Source organism: Phodopus roborovskii, unplaced genomic scaffold (assembly GCF_943737965.1).
Source record: "Phodopus roborovskii unplaced genomic scaffold, PHOROB, whole genome shotgun sequence".
Lineage (NCBI taxonomy): Eukaryota > Metazoa > Chordata > Mammalia > Rodentia > Cricetidae > Phodopus > Phodopus roborovskii.
The window spans coordinates 7,280,920-7,294,116 of record NW_026125397.1 but is presented as its reverse complement, the minus strand read 5'-3'; the positions used below and the strand labels follow the sequence as shown (position 1 = coordinate 7,294,116).

At 40.2% G+C, this 13,197-nt stretch overlaps 1 protein-coding gene across 2 annotated transcripts in view; it reads left to right on the top strand.

The window, feature by feature from the left end:
- The window catches only part of Akap7 (A-kinase anchoring protein 7), a 122,228-nt gene that overhangs the window by 19,106 nt on the left and 89,925 nt on the right, over positions 1 to 13,197 (top strand). For both annotated transcript variants that reach the window (XM_051175408.1, XM_051175409.1), the window contains exons 4-5: positions 4,662 to 4,798; positions 8,462 to 8,622. In XM_051175408.1, coding sequence (XP_051031365.1) covers positions 4,662 to 4,798; positions 8,462 to 8,622 — 298 coding nt within the window. The remainder of the gene's footprint in view (positions 1 to 4,661; positions 4,799 to 8,461; positions 8,623 to 13,197) is intronic.

Here is a 13,197-nt window from a genome sequence, read left to right as displayed (position 1 = left end):
TTTTAAAGATTGTAATTAGGAATAAAAAGCATTTTAAAAGTCCTAGCCTGGCATCAGGGAATCTATAAATTAATTGGAAGCATCAAAGCATAGTTAGAAATATGTTGCTTGATTAGATTAGCTTTTAAATTTTTATAGGTTTGAGGTTAATCCTATATTACAAGTGTCATGTGACTTCATAGAAATAAGTCTTCAAAGCATTTTACAGTTTTTCATTTTTAGTTTTACAATTACTGGATGATTCAAAGGCACACACGTTCTAAGGCCATCTCACCACATAAGACATTGAACTAAAATGCTAAAGACAAGAGGTCAACTTTATTTGGCCCAAAGCTTGTTCTTGGCTATCTCCTCACAGAGAAGGTTCTGGCAGAATTTTTCTAAGTTGACATAAAATGTATACCATCAGGAAGAAATTGGGATCAAGACTTGCAGTATCTGAAGTCCACAGAAACATCTCCGTAATCTGTAAGCTGCTGGTCAGGGGGACCCATGGATTGTCTTTATTCTTCCATGTGAGGGGGAAATAAGGGTGGTCAGATTGTGGCCTAAGCAATGGATCTTTTCTCCATAGAACTGAGGTTTTTCTACAGTGGCCTTTTGGTGCTGATAGAGTACGTGCTATAGGAGAGGAATTGAGTTAGTTCAGATTCTATTTTGGTAGGGAGCATAGCATCAGATTCTCTGCATATTAAGTAAGTGAATTTCCTCACGAATTACAGGGCTGATAGTGTAATGCTTGAGGTAGATAAGATAGAACTTTCCTGAACCCACAGGGCACACAGTCTGTGTGTACTGCTGATCTTAAAGCCAAAACATACTGGCTTTCATTAACTGGACTACCACAGAAGGAAAAGCAGAGGTCCTCCACGGTGAACTGTTCAGAACTTTCAGGTACATCTGATAGCAGTGTTAGAGTCCAGAACCACCAAGGATCTTGGAATCATAATTTCATTTATTGCAGATAAGTATATAGAAACCTACTTCCTCTTAGGTTTTTACCTGGTAGGATTTATAGATGGATTTTTCTTTGGGCCTCCAGCTAACAAAAATCAACAGAGACTTACTAGTTATGAAGCTTGGCCTGTAGCTTAGGCTTGTCTCACTAGCTTTTATAACTTAAATTAACCCATTTCTACTCATCTATATTCTGCCACATGACTTGTGGCTTTTACCTCTCCTGCATGTCTTGCTCCATCTGCCTCTGGCTGGGGACCCTGTCTTTCTTCTTCCCAGAGATCTCTCTGTCAGAATTCCAGCCTATACCTCCTGTCTAACTATTGGCCATTTAGCTTTTTATTAAACCAGTCACAGTGTCATATCTTTATACAGTGTAATCAAATATCTCACAACATGGATTGGAGTGCCATAGGCATCAGTCAGTAGGACCTTGTTTTGACACTCACTCTACCCCCACACAGTTAGTGAAAGCCCTTGGACTGTCTATAGTCTTAGGGAATCAGTCAATTGAAGTGATGGCCAGTCTACTTGAACATTTATGCCTGGAGTTTTCCTTATGCTGGTTGAAGGGGTAAGCACAAGAGACTGGGGACTTAAAGAGGCCTAGGTTTCTATTTTATCAGTTCCTGTTTGTGAGGAACAGAGTGGGAACCCTTGAATTATTTCTTCCTCCAAAGGGACCTTGATGTGCCCCTTCAGGGTGGAAGGCTCTTTCCATCTCTCTGTCACACAGGAGGAAGGTATTCATTTCTGAGAGTGATGCAGAAGACGTGTGAACTGGTCAGTCAGAGATTCTTTGGTTTTGATTTGAACCCCACCCTCCCCCACTGAAATACTTTCTTTATACTGAGGGGTGGGTTGATTTACTATACTAGAGTGTAAAGCAGGGAGGGTTGATTTACTATACTAGAGTGTAAAGCAGGCTTCGTTTTCTTCCAATAGTATGTGCATGATTTCCCACTGATTTTGATCTGAGCTTGCCCATGCTTGTGGAAGTGTGTTTCTGGAAGTAATATAGTAGAGTGTCTAGTGTAATCCCAGCAGCATTGACCTTTATTTCAATAATTGGGACTCTGAGGCTTCACCTGATGGAGATACATCTATACCAAAAGGCATCATTTCTTTGGAAGACTGATAGCATAATGGACAGCCTTTTTTCTTTTAGTGTGACTCTGTCATGGTGACAGAAATCTATAGGTACAGGGTTTCTTGATTTAGGAATTCTTGAGATAAGACCTGAGAGGAAAACCTGTATTCTTTTTATTTCTTATTTTTTATTACATTTTATTTAGTGTGTGTGTGTGTATGTACGTGCGTGCGTGCGTGCGAGTGTGTGTGTGTGTGTGTGTGTGTGTGCATGCATCTGGAGATCAGGAAAACTTGTAGGAGTCAGTTCTCTTCTCCCACCATTAGGATCACAGGGATGGAACTCAAGCCCTCAGGGCTGGTGGCAGGTGCCTTTAGTCATGGATAGAGCTGGTCCTCATCTTGTTCTTACTGTTCTTTAAAACTGTTTGGCTGCAGTTCAGGCTTATGTTTCTCTGCAGGTCACCGAGCCCTCTGACAAACATCTTTGAGTCTGGTTAGCTTTGCTGTGTGATGCTTTTATTTATTTGCAAGGTTTTCTTTTCTTGTAATAACAAAGTTTATAGAATTAAAAAGAGAAATACTCAAGCTGTGTTTTTAATAAAAATGTTTAGCAGCAAGATTCCTAATCTAGCAGTGCAATCAGAGAGTGAGTCATCTGTTTGTTTTCCTGCTTACATGATGGAATAATAGACCATTCAGTCTTCTGTGGGCAGACAATGGGAACTGCTTGCCTAGGCCTTTTAGCTGTTTGTCAGGATCCTAGGAGCAGCTTTTGAAGAGGGTCAGTATTTTCCTCAAGCACATGCCACCTGCTGGGGCTCTCTATAATGGACCTGGTGCCTTTCTTTCATTTGGCTCCTCAATGTTCCTGGAGGTCATTGGGGTCTCCTTTGAGTTCTGATCCTGCTATTAAGCTCATAGAGAAAAATCTCGGGCACAGTAACATTTTATTAAGTTTGAGTAAGGAACAATTTGTGAATCAGGGACACTAGACTTAAAAGAGGTTTAGTGTTCTTGTTTCCTTGTGTCAGAGGCAGGTATTTATAAGAAAGATGTGGGAGTAAAATAAAGGAATTGATTACACTTTCGAAGTTGCCTTTTATGGTTTACCTTGTCAGAACAGACCTAGTCACATAATCTTCGTATATTAGTTGGGTGCTTATGATTGGCCAAGGTTAATTTATGTTTATGTTTCTGTCTAACAAAACCAAAAATGACTAGAAAGTTTGCTGCTTTTTTTTTTTTTTTGTTTTGTTTTATTTAAGCCAAGTTGAGGCTATTTTTAATCACATTGGGCATTTTAAGGATCACTTTACCAGGATCCATGGACTGGGATATGTTCTCATGGAGAGAGATGGGCTGTATTCTGACCACAGTGAGTACAGTGGGGATTTGCATCAAGGAGCAGTGATAAGGTCAGAGGATAGAACAAGGCTAAGAAGAAATGTGTCTAGACAGAACCGCTGTCAAAGTCAGGCCACAGGGAGATGCTCAGGGTACCAAGGATGGGGGATTTTCTCCAAGGTGATGTCACAAGAATCTTACTCAGAGTGGGTTCTACAGGGACAAAGGAGAACCGGTGGGCCCAATTAAGCAGTGGACTTGGAGCCTGGTTCAAGAAGGAAGTCTAGGTCCCAGGACAATGTCTTATAGTTTTCTCAGTACATTGCACAGATAATGGGGCCATTGTTGAGGATAACACAGCGGCCCCAGAATCAGAACAGCCTGCTATGCTCATGGCCCTGTGCTCTCCTCACCCCTCCCCTTTTCTGGAAAGCCCAGCTTTCCCTTTCCTCTTAATAATTCTGCTGTCCCACAGTTTTTAGGAATTCTCTCAGGCCTTTCTCTGGGCTTGCTGTTTTACTTCAGATTACTCTCCAGGGCACTGACATTTTACAGCTTGACTAGCATCTGTGGCTCTACCAGGAAATGGGGGAGGGACATACATCACCCCTCTTCCTGTTCCAGAGGACCAGGTACCCAGAGGGAGGATGGTCAGGCAGCCCCACCTGCAGGCTTTCTCCTGGATGTAGTTGTCACAGTTTGCATTTCCTTCAGCTCTGTTGCCATGGTTACGACCCACCCCTCACAAACCAGGAAGAAAACACCAGCAGCCCTTCTTATTGGATTTCCTCTTATCCCAGAGAATCTTAAAAGCAACGAGGAATAGGTCCAACAGTTCACTGTGGGACAAATAAATATTACTTCTAACAGAAATGGAATGTTGTCTGCTGATTTGGCCTTTCTCTGGAAGAATAAAGCTTTCTCCCCCTGCTAGTGAGTCAGACTCCTATCACCAGGACACATTTCTAAATGGATGTGTGGCAATGGGGAGTTTCCCCACCCAGTCTGCAAAATAAGAGTGTTGTGCTCAGTGTCTGTCAGACAGACACACATTTGTGATTTTTCTACATTTATATAGCGTGTCAAGCCATCCCATCTAACTCTCTAGCAAGTGTGAGAACAAGCAGACCATTATGTGTTTGGTTGCAGAATCTTGACCTCACTTTTAATTTTGGTAGTTGCTTGCTTATTTTTCTTATTGATTTAAATTTTGCCTTATAAAAATTTGGCTTACTTTTCACTTTTTTTTTTTTTTTTTTTGTGATTAGATTACAGCTGGAATTAAGGTCTTGCAAAATACGATACTGCAACAGGATAAGCGACTGGCCAAAGCCATGGTTGGTGATGGTTCCTTCCATGTCACCTTGCTAGTGATGCAGATGTTAAATGAAGATGAAATAAACATGTGAGTAGTGTGTCTTTCCTGAATATTATTTTACAAATTATTACTCTACTGTGAGTAAATAATAGATGAGCCCAAGGAGGCATTTAGATTCTAAAGAAATATTTTTTATCCTAATTATCCCTATTAATAGTCATTGTGTTGAGGGTTTTTTACTTTTTATTTTATGTAACATAGGCCAGCCTCAAACTTGATGTGACAAGTGGCCTTGAACTTGTGATTCTCTGCCCTCAGCTGCCTCAATGCTGAGGTTTCAGACACATTCCACTATAGTCTCTCTTTACTTTTTTGTTTCTCAAGACAGGGTTTTTCTCTGTAGCCTTTGCTGTCCTGGTCTTTCTCTATGGACCACGCAGTCTGGTGTTAGAGGGAAACATGTGGATTAAGAAATGGCAGGCATAAAAATTAAAGACACTAAGACAGAGACATGGAATAGTTGGGAGACATCCAGTGAATGCTGAGTTATTGTGCATAGTCTTTATACTCCCATCAAAAGAGAGGGAGAAGGCAAAAGACAAAGAAAAGCAAGCGTAATTACTTCTCTATACCCCAAACATCAGGTGACTGTCTCCTGAGTTAGAATTTTCTATTGTTAGGGTAGGACATGCAGCGACCATATCCTTCATCAAGCATCCTGTTGAATTCATACCCTTTGGCCAGACATCCTTGTCATTTAACCTTGGAAGAGCAAAGGCAGGCAAAAACTCTCAGACCTTAAGTCAAAATGGAATGGAGTCAATTCTGTGGGTTCCCACAGTTCCTCCTTTTCGATTATTTTTAAAACACCTGTGCTTCTCTCACAGGACAGACAACTGTGTCTATCTTAGGTTGTCTTTCTCGACCTGTGGGAGAGAAAGTCTGGGGGAGAAAATGCCTTCTGTGCTCAAATCTTTCTCTCTTAGGACTTCCACTGGTTTCATGAAACCTGCCCACATTCTGGAGGAGCAGAGCTATCAAACTTCTGTGTGGTGAATGAGCCAAGGTGTGGCCTGTGTTGGGCATCTAAACAAAATGGAATGGATAAAGTTTTCTGGGGACACTTTTTTTTTCTTTTTTTCTTTTTTTTACGTGAACAATTAAAAAAATCCACTTAGCTAACATTTTTGTTCTTCATCCAATATTGTATAGTATGCTAGGTGTTTAGATTATCCGTTGCAAGTCTATACTCATTTTTATTCTACAGAGCCTAGCATCTTACCTTAGGATTTAGTCAAGTATTAGTCAGTAGATTGGATGCCATTGCAGAGGCATTTTTAAAATCATGAATTGGTCTGAGTAGATTTCATTGTAAGGTCCTTTTGTGTCTTGAGAGTGTAGAAGAAGTAAAAATATATTAGGCTCAAAGTAGCTGCTGATTGATAAGATAGTTGTCTTATCTTAATTTAAATATAACTGTTGGCCTGAACTCAGTTTCAGAATTTCTGTTTGCATTTAAATATAAAGAAGTCTTTTGCAAAGCACTCTTGAGAAGATGCCCTGCTTTGAAAAGGATCTGAGAGCGACACTCCCCATGAGACCCTCTGACTCCTTCTTTGGATTAGTGGTGTCTCATTAGGTAAATACTTAGCTGTACACAGCCAGACAACTGAAAACCTGCACTATTTAGGTCACCCCTGTTTCCTTTACAAGGAGTCTGCAGAACTCATTATTTCTGGAAAAGTCTTATCTTTCTCCTGGCCTGTTTTAGTTGATAATTCGGTGCCGCCTGGGTGTCTTGATACACATACACCCTCAGTCTGTATATGTGAGTGTTGCTCTGTGAACGCATGCTTTGCTGCACAGAACACAGTGTCCTATGGTCCGGAAATGCAAGTAGGGACACTGGGTTGGGATGAGGATGTGGAGGTACAGGGAGAAACACTGACTTGTTCTGGAGTTCTGGAGTTCTGCATTGCCGTTAGAACATGACTGGAAAGTACAAGAATTGAATCAGTTCAAAGCTATGTGAAGATTCCTTTAGCAATAGGAGAGCTCTACAAAAATCTGCCCCCTCCCACTTATTTGTTTGGCAAACAGGATAATTCAATGATGGTTTTGTGCGAAGGAAGTTTGAAAATCCTCTCCATACTGCTTGTGCTCATGTCTTTTTTAAGTAATTGCTGCCCTCTAGTGAGTTTAATTTTTATTTTTTTCTTTTCAGGATGTAAGTAATTGGTATAAATTTAAGACAATACAAAATTTGATAATGTCTAACTCAAGCTATAAAGAGAAATAAATGTTGGAAACACACAGTGGTCATAAGTGAACAGAGGCTAAACAGCTATGGCAAGCATTTAGTTCTAGTTGGGAAATATGGTTAAGCTCACACTTTATAGAGCCAGAGCACAAGGAATCATGTAAATAAAGTCATTGTATTTTAGGAGATAACACCCTCTTATGTTTTTGTAGAATGCATTGTAAACAGTAAGTCCTGCTTGAGTAAGTATTAGTACGTTTATATTTTAAAATCTAGGACTTGAGCTGGGCTCATGATTTAGCAGTAGAGTGCTTACCTATGCCTGGTATACGATTGACTGTCATCCTAACCCTGGAGGTGGTGGCAGGGTGACCAGAACCTCAGGGTCATCTTCTCTACATGAGAGCCTGCCTCAAAACCCCACACCCAGAAACAAACCAAAACAAAGTTTCAAACACTCTCCACAATGCAACAAAGCTCTTCCCTGTGGTGGGTTGTTTGGGATGTGTTTTTTGTTTTGCGGCCCTATTTTTCCCTGAGGTCCTGGAGGTTGAATCTAGGTCCCCATACACAGTAGGCAACTGCTCTACATCCGAGCTGTGTAGCTGCTGTAGCTCCGGCACTTTGAGTTACACAGCCACATTTTTTTTTTTTTTTTTTGGGGGGTTAGGAGTTTCTTTTTGTTTGTTTTAATTTTTATGCTTTGAGTCAAGGTCTTATTGTACTCTATTTATGTGGTCCCAGTTGGCTTCAAATTTGCAGCCCTCCTGTTTCAGCCTCCAGAGTGCTTTGTTTATAAGTGCGTGCTACCACATCTGAGAAGTTTCTTGATGAATAACGGAATAGTGTTGTCTTAGGATTCATGTTGCTGTGAAGAGACACAGCCGTGACCACAGCAACACTTTAGAGGAAAACATTTCACTGGGCCTGGCTTACAGTTTCAGAGGTGTAGTTCATTATTGCCATGGCAGGAATCATGTGGTGTGCAGGCAGAAATGGTGCTGGAAGTGGTCTGAGACACTGGGTGTGGCTTGAACATGTGAGATCTCAAAGCCCACCTCCACATTGACAAACTTCCTCCAACAAGATCACATCCAACAAGGCCACACCTCCTAATGCCACTCCCTGTAGGTCAGATAACAGGAGTCTATGGAGGCCATTCCTATTCAAACCACCACAAGTGTCTGCTTTTATGTCTTTAATAGTAATTTTAATTAGGAAAAGAGTTAATTCACCTCTTCTATAGTTGATTAAAAATTAAAATTGGTTTTAACCTCGGGTTAGATCTAAAAGATATTCTGAACTTTGAAATAATCTAAAAGATATTTTGAACTTTGAAATTTGAAATAACACACACACACACACACACACACACACACACACACACACACACACACAATTTATCTTTTAAAATGGATTTCTTTGTTTCTTACTTGGTTTTGTCTATTTTATTACTTATCATATTGCTGAAAAATATTGTCTCTCACTAGTGGTACTGATGCGCTTTTGGAACTGAAGCCATTCATTGAGGAAATCCTTCAAGGGAAGCACCTGACTTTGTCCTTCCAAGGGATTGACACTTTCCAAAGTCAGGTTGGCTTTGTGAAGCTGGCAGATGGAGATCACGTCAACACACTTACAGAGATAGCAGGTAAGACAGGCAGCACTGTGCTCAGGACATCTCATGTGTGCTTTCCCAATGGTTGTCCTAGAGATTTGGTGTCCTTGAGTTTGGAGGGCCAGTGTAACCTCACTTTGCATGTGAGCTGCTTTGATGTTGGTTGGTTAAGTAGTGGCTGAAAGTGTGGTAGGTTCTGTTGAGGACACTGTTAATTCTGGAGCTTGCTAGAGAAGATACTAGACTGGATTCAAGCATGACCTGTAAGTTCAAAGGGTCCCTTTGCTTTTCATGAGAGTTGACATATAATTGGCACTTGATAAGTATTGAATGGGTGAATGACAATCATCATGTTCCCATTCAGAGGCTTGTAGGAACTGTCCTCTCTATTACAGAAGCAGTCAATGGGTCAGCCCCATTTTCATTTATGTGGGTCCCTCCTCCCCCTTTGGCTATTATTTGCTGAGGAGAATGTCTACTCCTGAGTGTCAAAGGCCTCACGTTTATTGGAGGCCATTTATAGCAGATACACTCGATTGCAATAAGGTGGGGATTGAATGGGTGGGTGAATTTTGAGTTGGATTCAGAGATAAAAGGTTTGTGTTAGCCTACGAACTTCAAGCAGGGCTTGTAGTGTTGTCTTGTGCCATCGTGTTTTAGGGTCACTCATTCTTGGTCCAAGCACACTATCAGTGTTTGGTCTGTGTTTGGTTTACTTTTATCTTTTGAGTTTTTTTTTTTTTCATATCCTGATTCTTTCCTTCTCTTTTCTCTCCCTCTTTACCACTCTACCTATTTTGTTCCCTTTACACTGTCTATCTATTTAAAACAAGAATTCAGTAACTGAACATCTAGTACCAAAATGAAAGCTCAGATTTCAACTAACTGTTGTTGCCTTTCCCTTGATCTGCCTCCATTTAGTTTGGCTATTATCCTGAAGTTGGTGTGTAGTATTTCCTTGTATTCTCCCCAAATATGTGCACATTTATTTTAGTTGCTTTTAACATAATAAAAAGAATGCCAAGTTATCTGTGACCTTTTAGGATATGGTTTCATTCTTCACATTGTATCACCTCGGTGCATTAGTGATTGATTGTTCAGATGCGCACTTTTAGTGGAAGGATGGGTTTGGTGGCAATCAGTTTTCACTGTTGGGTTTTCTTTTATGCTTTAAACTATTCAAGAGAAGTATTTTGTGATCAGCAATGCTTTCATAGTGTTCCTCATCACTCAGATATCTGTTAAAATAGAAAAACATTAACAGTGGTACCATTAGTATTGTCTAGTAACATAGCTTCAGTTAATTTAGTTGCTATCCATTCAGGTTTATTAAACAAAGAGCCTTTTATCTTTCAGTAAAAGATTTCTATTATTTACTTGGAAAATATTTTATGTAAGAGCATTTTATCTGGGTTATGAATATAGAATTTACTATTGATGTTACTGGTCATTCATCTTAACTAAGGTTTTGATAAATTTATTTTCTCTCAGTTTATTTCTTTTATATAATGTCAGGCTCAAGGAATTGTACTTTAGAGGGAATATTCATTCCTTTAACATATAATTAGCTAGCACTGAGTAGGTGCTTGGGATAGTAAACTGAAATGAAATTCCTGGGCCTTTGTGAGGCAGTCTTTTGCAGGAACGAAGTGGGTGAGTGTGATTCCTGTACCTAGAGGTGGATGCCGTGTACTGAAGGCACACAGGAGAAGCGTATGTATTGAGGAAGTTTCACAGGAGACAGCGTGGCGCTGAGATTGTAAGAAACTCAAGAGGCACTCTGGTTAAGCAAAATGGAGGAGGGCGTTCCAGGCAGAGGAAGAGTGTGTGCAAAGAAATCAAGACATATTCAGGGACTGTCAAGTAGTTCAGTTTTAACTTTAAATTTATTTATTGTTGTTTTCTGTGTGGGGGCATGTCCGTCTGTCTGTGTGTGAGTGTGGGATTGCGTGTTCCACACTGCGTATGTGGAAGTCAGAAGGCAGTTTTGTGGGGTAGGTTTTCTCCTTTCACTTTTACAGGGGCTCTAGGAATTGAACTCAGGCCGCCAGGCCTGCACAGCAAGCACCTTTCCTGCCTAAGCCACCCCCCCAACCCCTGCAGTTCAGTTTTATTAGAGGTTAAATTACAAACCCAGGAGTATTGGTAAAAGAAATTCATATAATAAGGGAACAAAGAAAAATAATTTTAGGAAAATGGTGAAGTTTTAGATAGTGGTTAAGGGCTAGAGAGGGGAATTTTCTGAAGCACTCTGTGATGTTTTGGCGGATAAGGGAATAAAGAAAGTGAACAGATAATTTTAGGAAAATGGTAAAAGTTTTAGACAGAGGTTAAGGGAAGTAGAGAGGGCTATTTTATGAAGCCGTGTATGAAGGGTTGGCAGATCAGTGCACGCGTGCTTGGGATGGCATTCCAGAGACTCATAATTCCTCTTTGTCTAGGGTACAGTTCTCAGCATGGAATGAAGATAGGAAGCTAACTTGACATATGCTTGACCTTTACACACAGATGCAGATATATTAAAGGAACAAGAGAGCATGGCAAGAGTGTGAACGGCATCTGATGCTGTGTGATCGAATTACTATTCGAGTGTGAAGTATAGTGGGATGGGGCAGGAGGGCTGGGGATTGTGTTAAGAGAAGCCTGTTAGGGTCAGTGATGGCCAAGAACACTGCATGGAGTTTTGAGGGTTCAGGGGAGTTGTTCCTAAACTTTTCCTTTATGTTCACAAAGAGGAGCAAGCGGTAGAAATTCAAAGACAAAAATGATTAAAGCTCATTGTACAGTTCAGTAAGGTTACTAGATAAAGTCGCAGTATAAAAATATGGTAGGTAATTGAGGTCAGTAAGATGGCCCGGTGGGTAAAGGCACTTGCTACCAAATCTGGCTGAGTCGGATCCTCTTGGCTCAGGTGGTAGGAGAGGACAAAATCCTGTAAGTTGTCCTCTGACCTCACTGTAGTCACTGCGTTTGCTCATACGTGTGTGCATGCCCATGCACACATGTAAATACAGGTAAAAAACAAAAGTGGATACATTGAATCACTTGATTTTCTAATGAGTCATCACTCATAGTGGTAGCAAAGTCCCAAGAATGTGAACAACCTACCCAAGGTTATGCAAGCCTTTTGTGGAGAGAATATTTTAGGTATATCTTTGCTAGGAACAGTTATCAAATGCTTTTCTCATTGTTTCTTTTCCTTTTTCCTTTGTTGTGAGAAAATCTCTTTCACTCTATGAGAATGCATTTCTAGACTAAGCCAGACCATCAGCAAATCGCACACTTACTTACTTAAAACCGTGTCTCTGTAGAAGTGTTATGGGAATGTTGCTTTCAAATGTTTTGCCTTCCTTTTAAGACTTCATAAGTATATGCTTTATAGAAAGTTTATGTATTTAAAAGTAAGTGTTAAATGACCAAAAAAATCTTATTGGAATTTTTTTTTTTAAATATATTCTTGTTGTAAGACAAAGTGTCCTGTGCCCAGGCTGGCCTCATACTCACTGTATAGTAAAGACTGACCTTCTTATCATCCTGCCTCTATAGGCACCACCATGCCTAGGTTATAGGTGTTCAGATTGAAATGACAGCTTTGTGTGTACTAGTCAGATGCTCTACTAATAGAGCCATGTCCCCACACCAACCCCAATTTATTGTTTAATTCCAGTATCAGAACTGTTTTTTAAAACATCGGGTTTTTTTTTTGTGTTTTTGTTTTTTGTTTTTGTTTTTATTTTTTAGAACAAGCTTCTCCTCCTCCTCTTTCTTCTCCTTTGCTTAAAAAAATTCTTATTTCATATGCATTTGTGTTTTGCCCTCATGTTTGTCTGTGTGAGGATATCAGTTCCCCTGGAACTGGAAATCCAGACTATTGTGAGCTGCCATGTGGTTGCTGGGAGTTGAACCCTGGTCCTCCAGAAGAATAGCCATCTTAACCATTGAGTCATCTCTCTGACCCAATAGATCATCTTTGACATGATGATATTGGATGGTTAGCTTGTGCTTCCTGAGATAGAAAGGCTTTGCCGTCAGAAGCTGAGGTGTTAGCTTGTTTTAATTTTGACTGTACGACACTTCATCTGTCTTTCTTGTTTTAGCCTTCCTTTGTCTCGTTTTCCTTATTTTATGACCATTTATCATGCTTTATGTTCTTTGGAGTCATGTTAAGTCCTGTTTTGGGGTAGGGTAGACTGAAGTATGTACAAGGAACCATTCAAACAATGACACTTAGAAGCCAAGTAGGATGTCAAAAGCATTAGCTGGCCAAAGGGAAGGCAGCTGTTAGAGTTTTGAGGGAAGATCATTCCAGAATGGATGCCCACAGTCAACAAACTTAATGTAGCTTTTCTGACAGACTTCTCAAGAGAAAATGCCACACTTAAATCTTTTCTTTTGTAGCATAAATATCACTGGAACATTTCTAATTAGTTATTCAGTCATTGTTCTTCAAAATAACTCAATGGGTGCTTGCCACACTAAGAATTCCATCCATTCTCTGCAAATCTTCTCACAAAAATATTTTCCAGCATTGATAAAAGCTCCATTGTGTGGTGAAGAATGTGAAATCTCACAGCTTTAATGGGAACAGGAACCGATGGATATTCATTT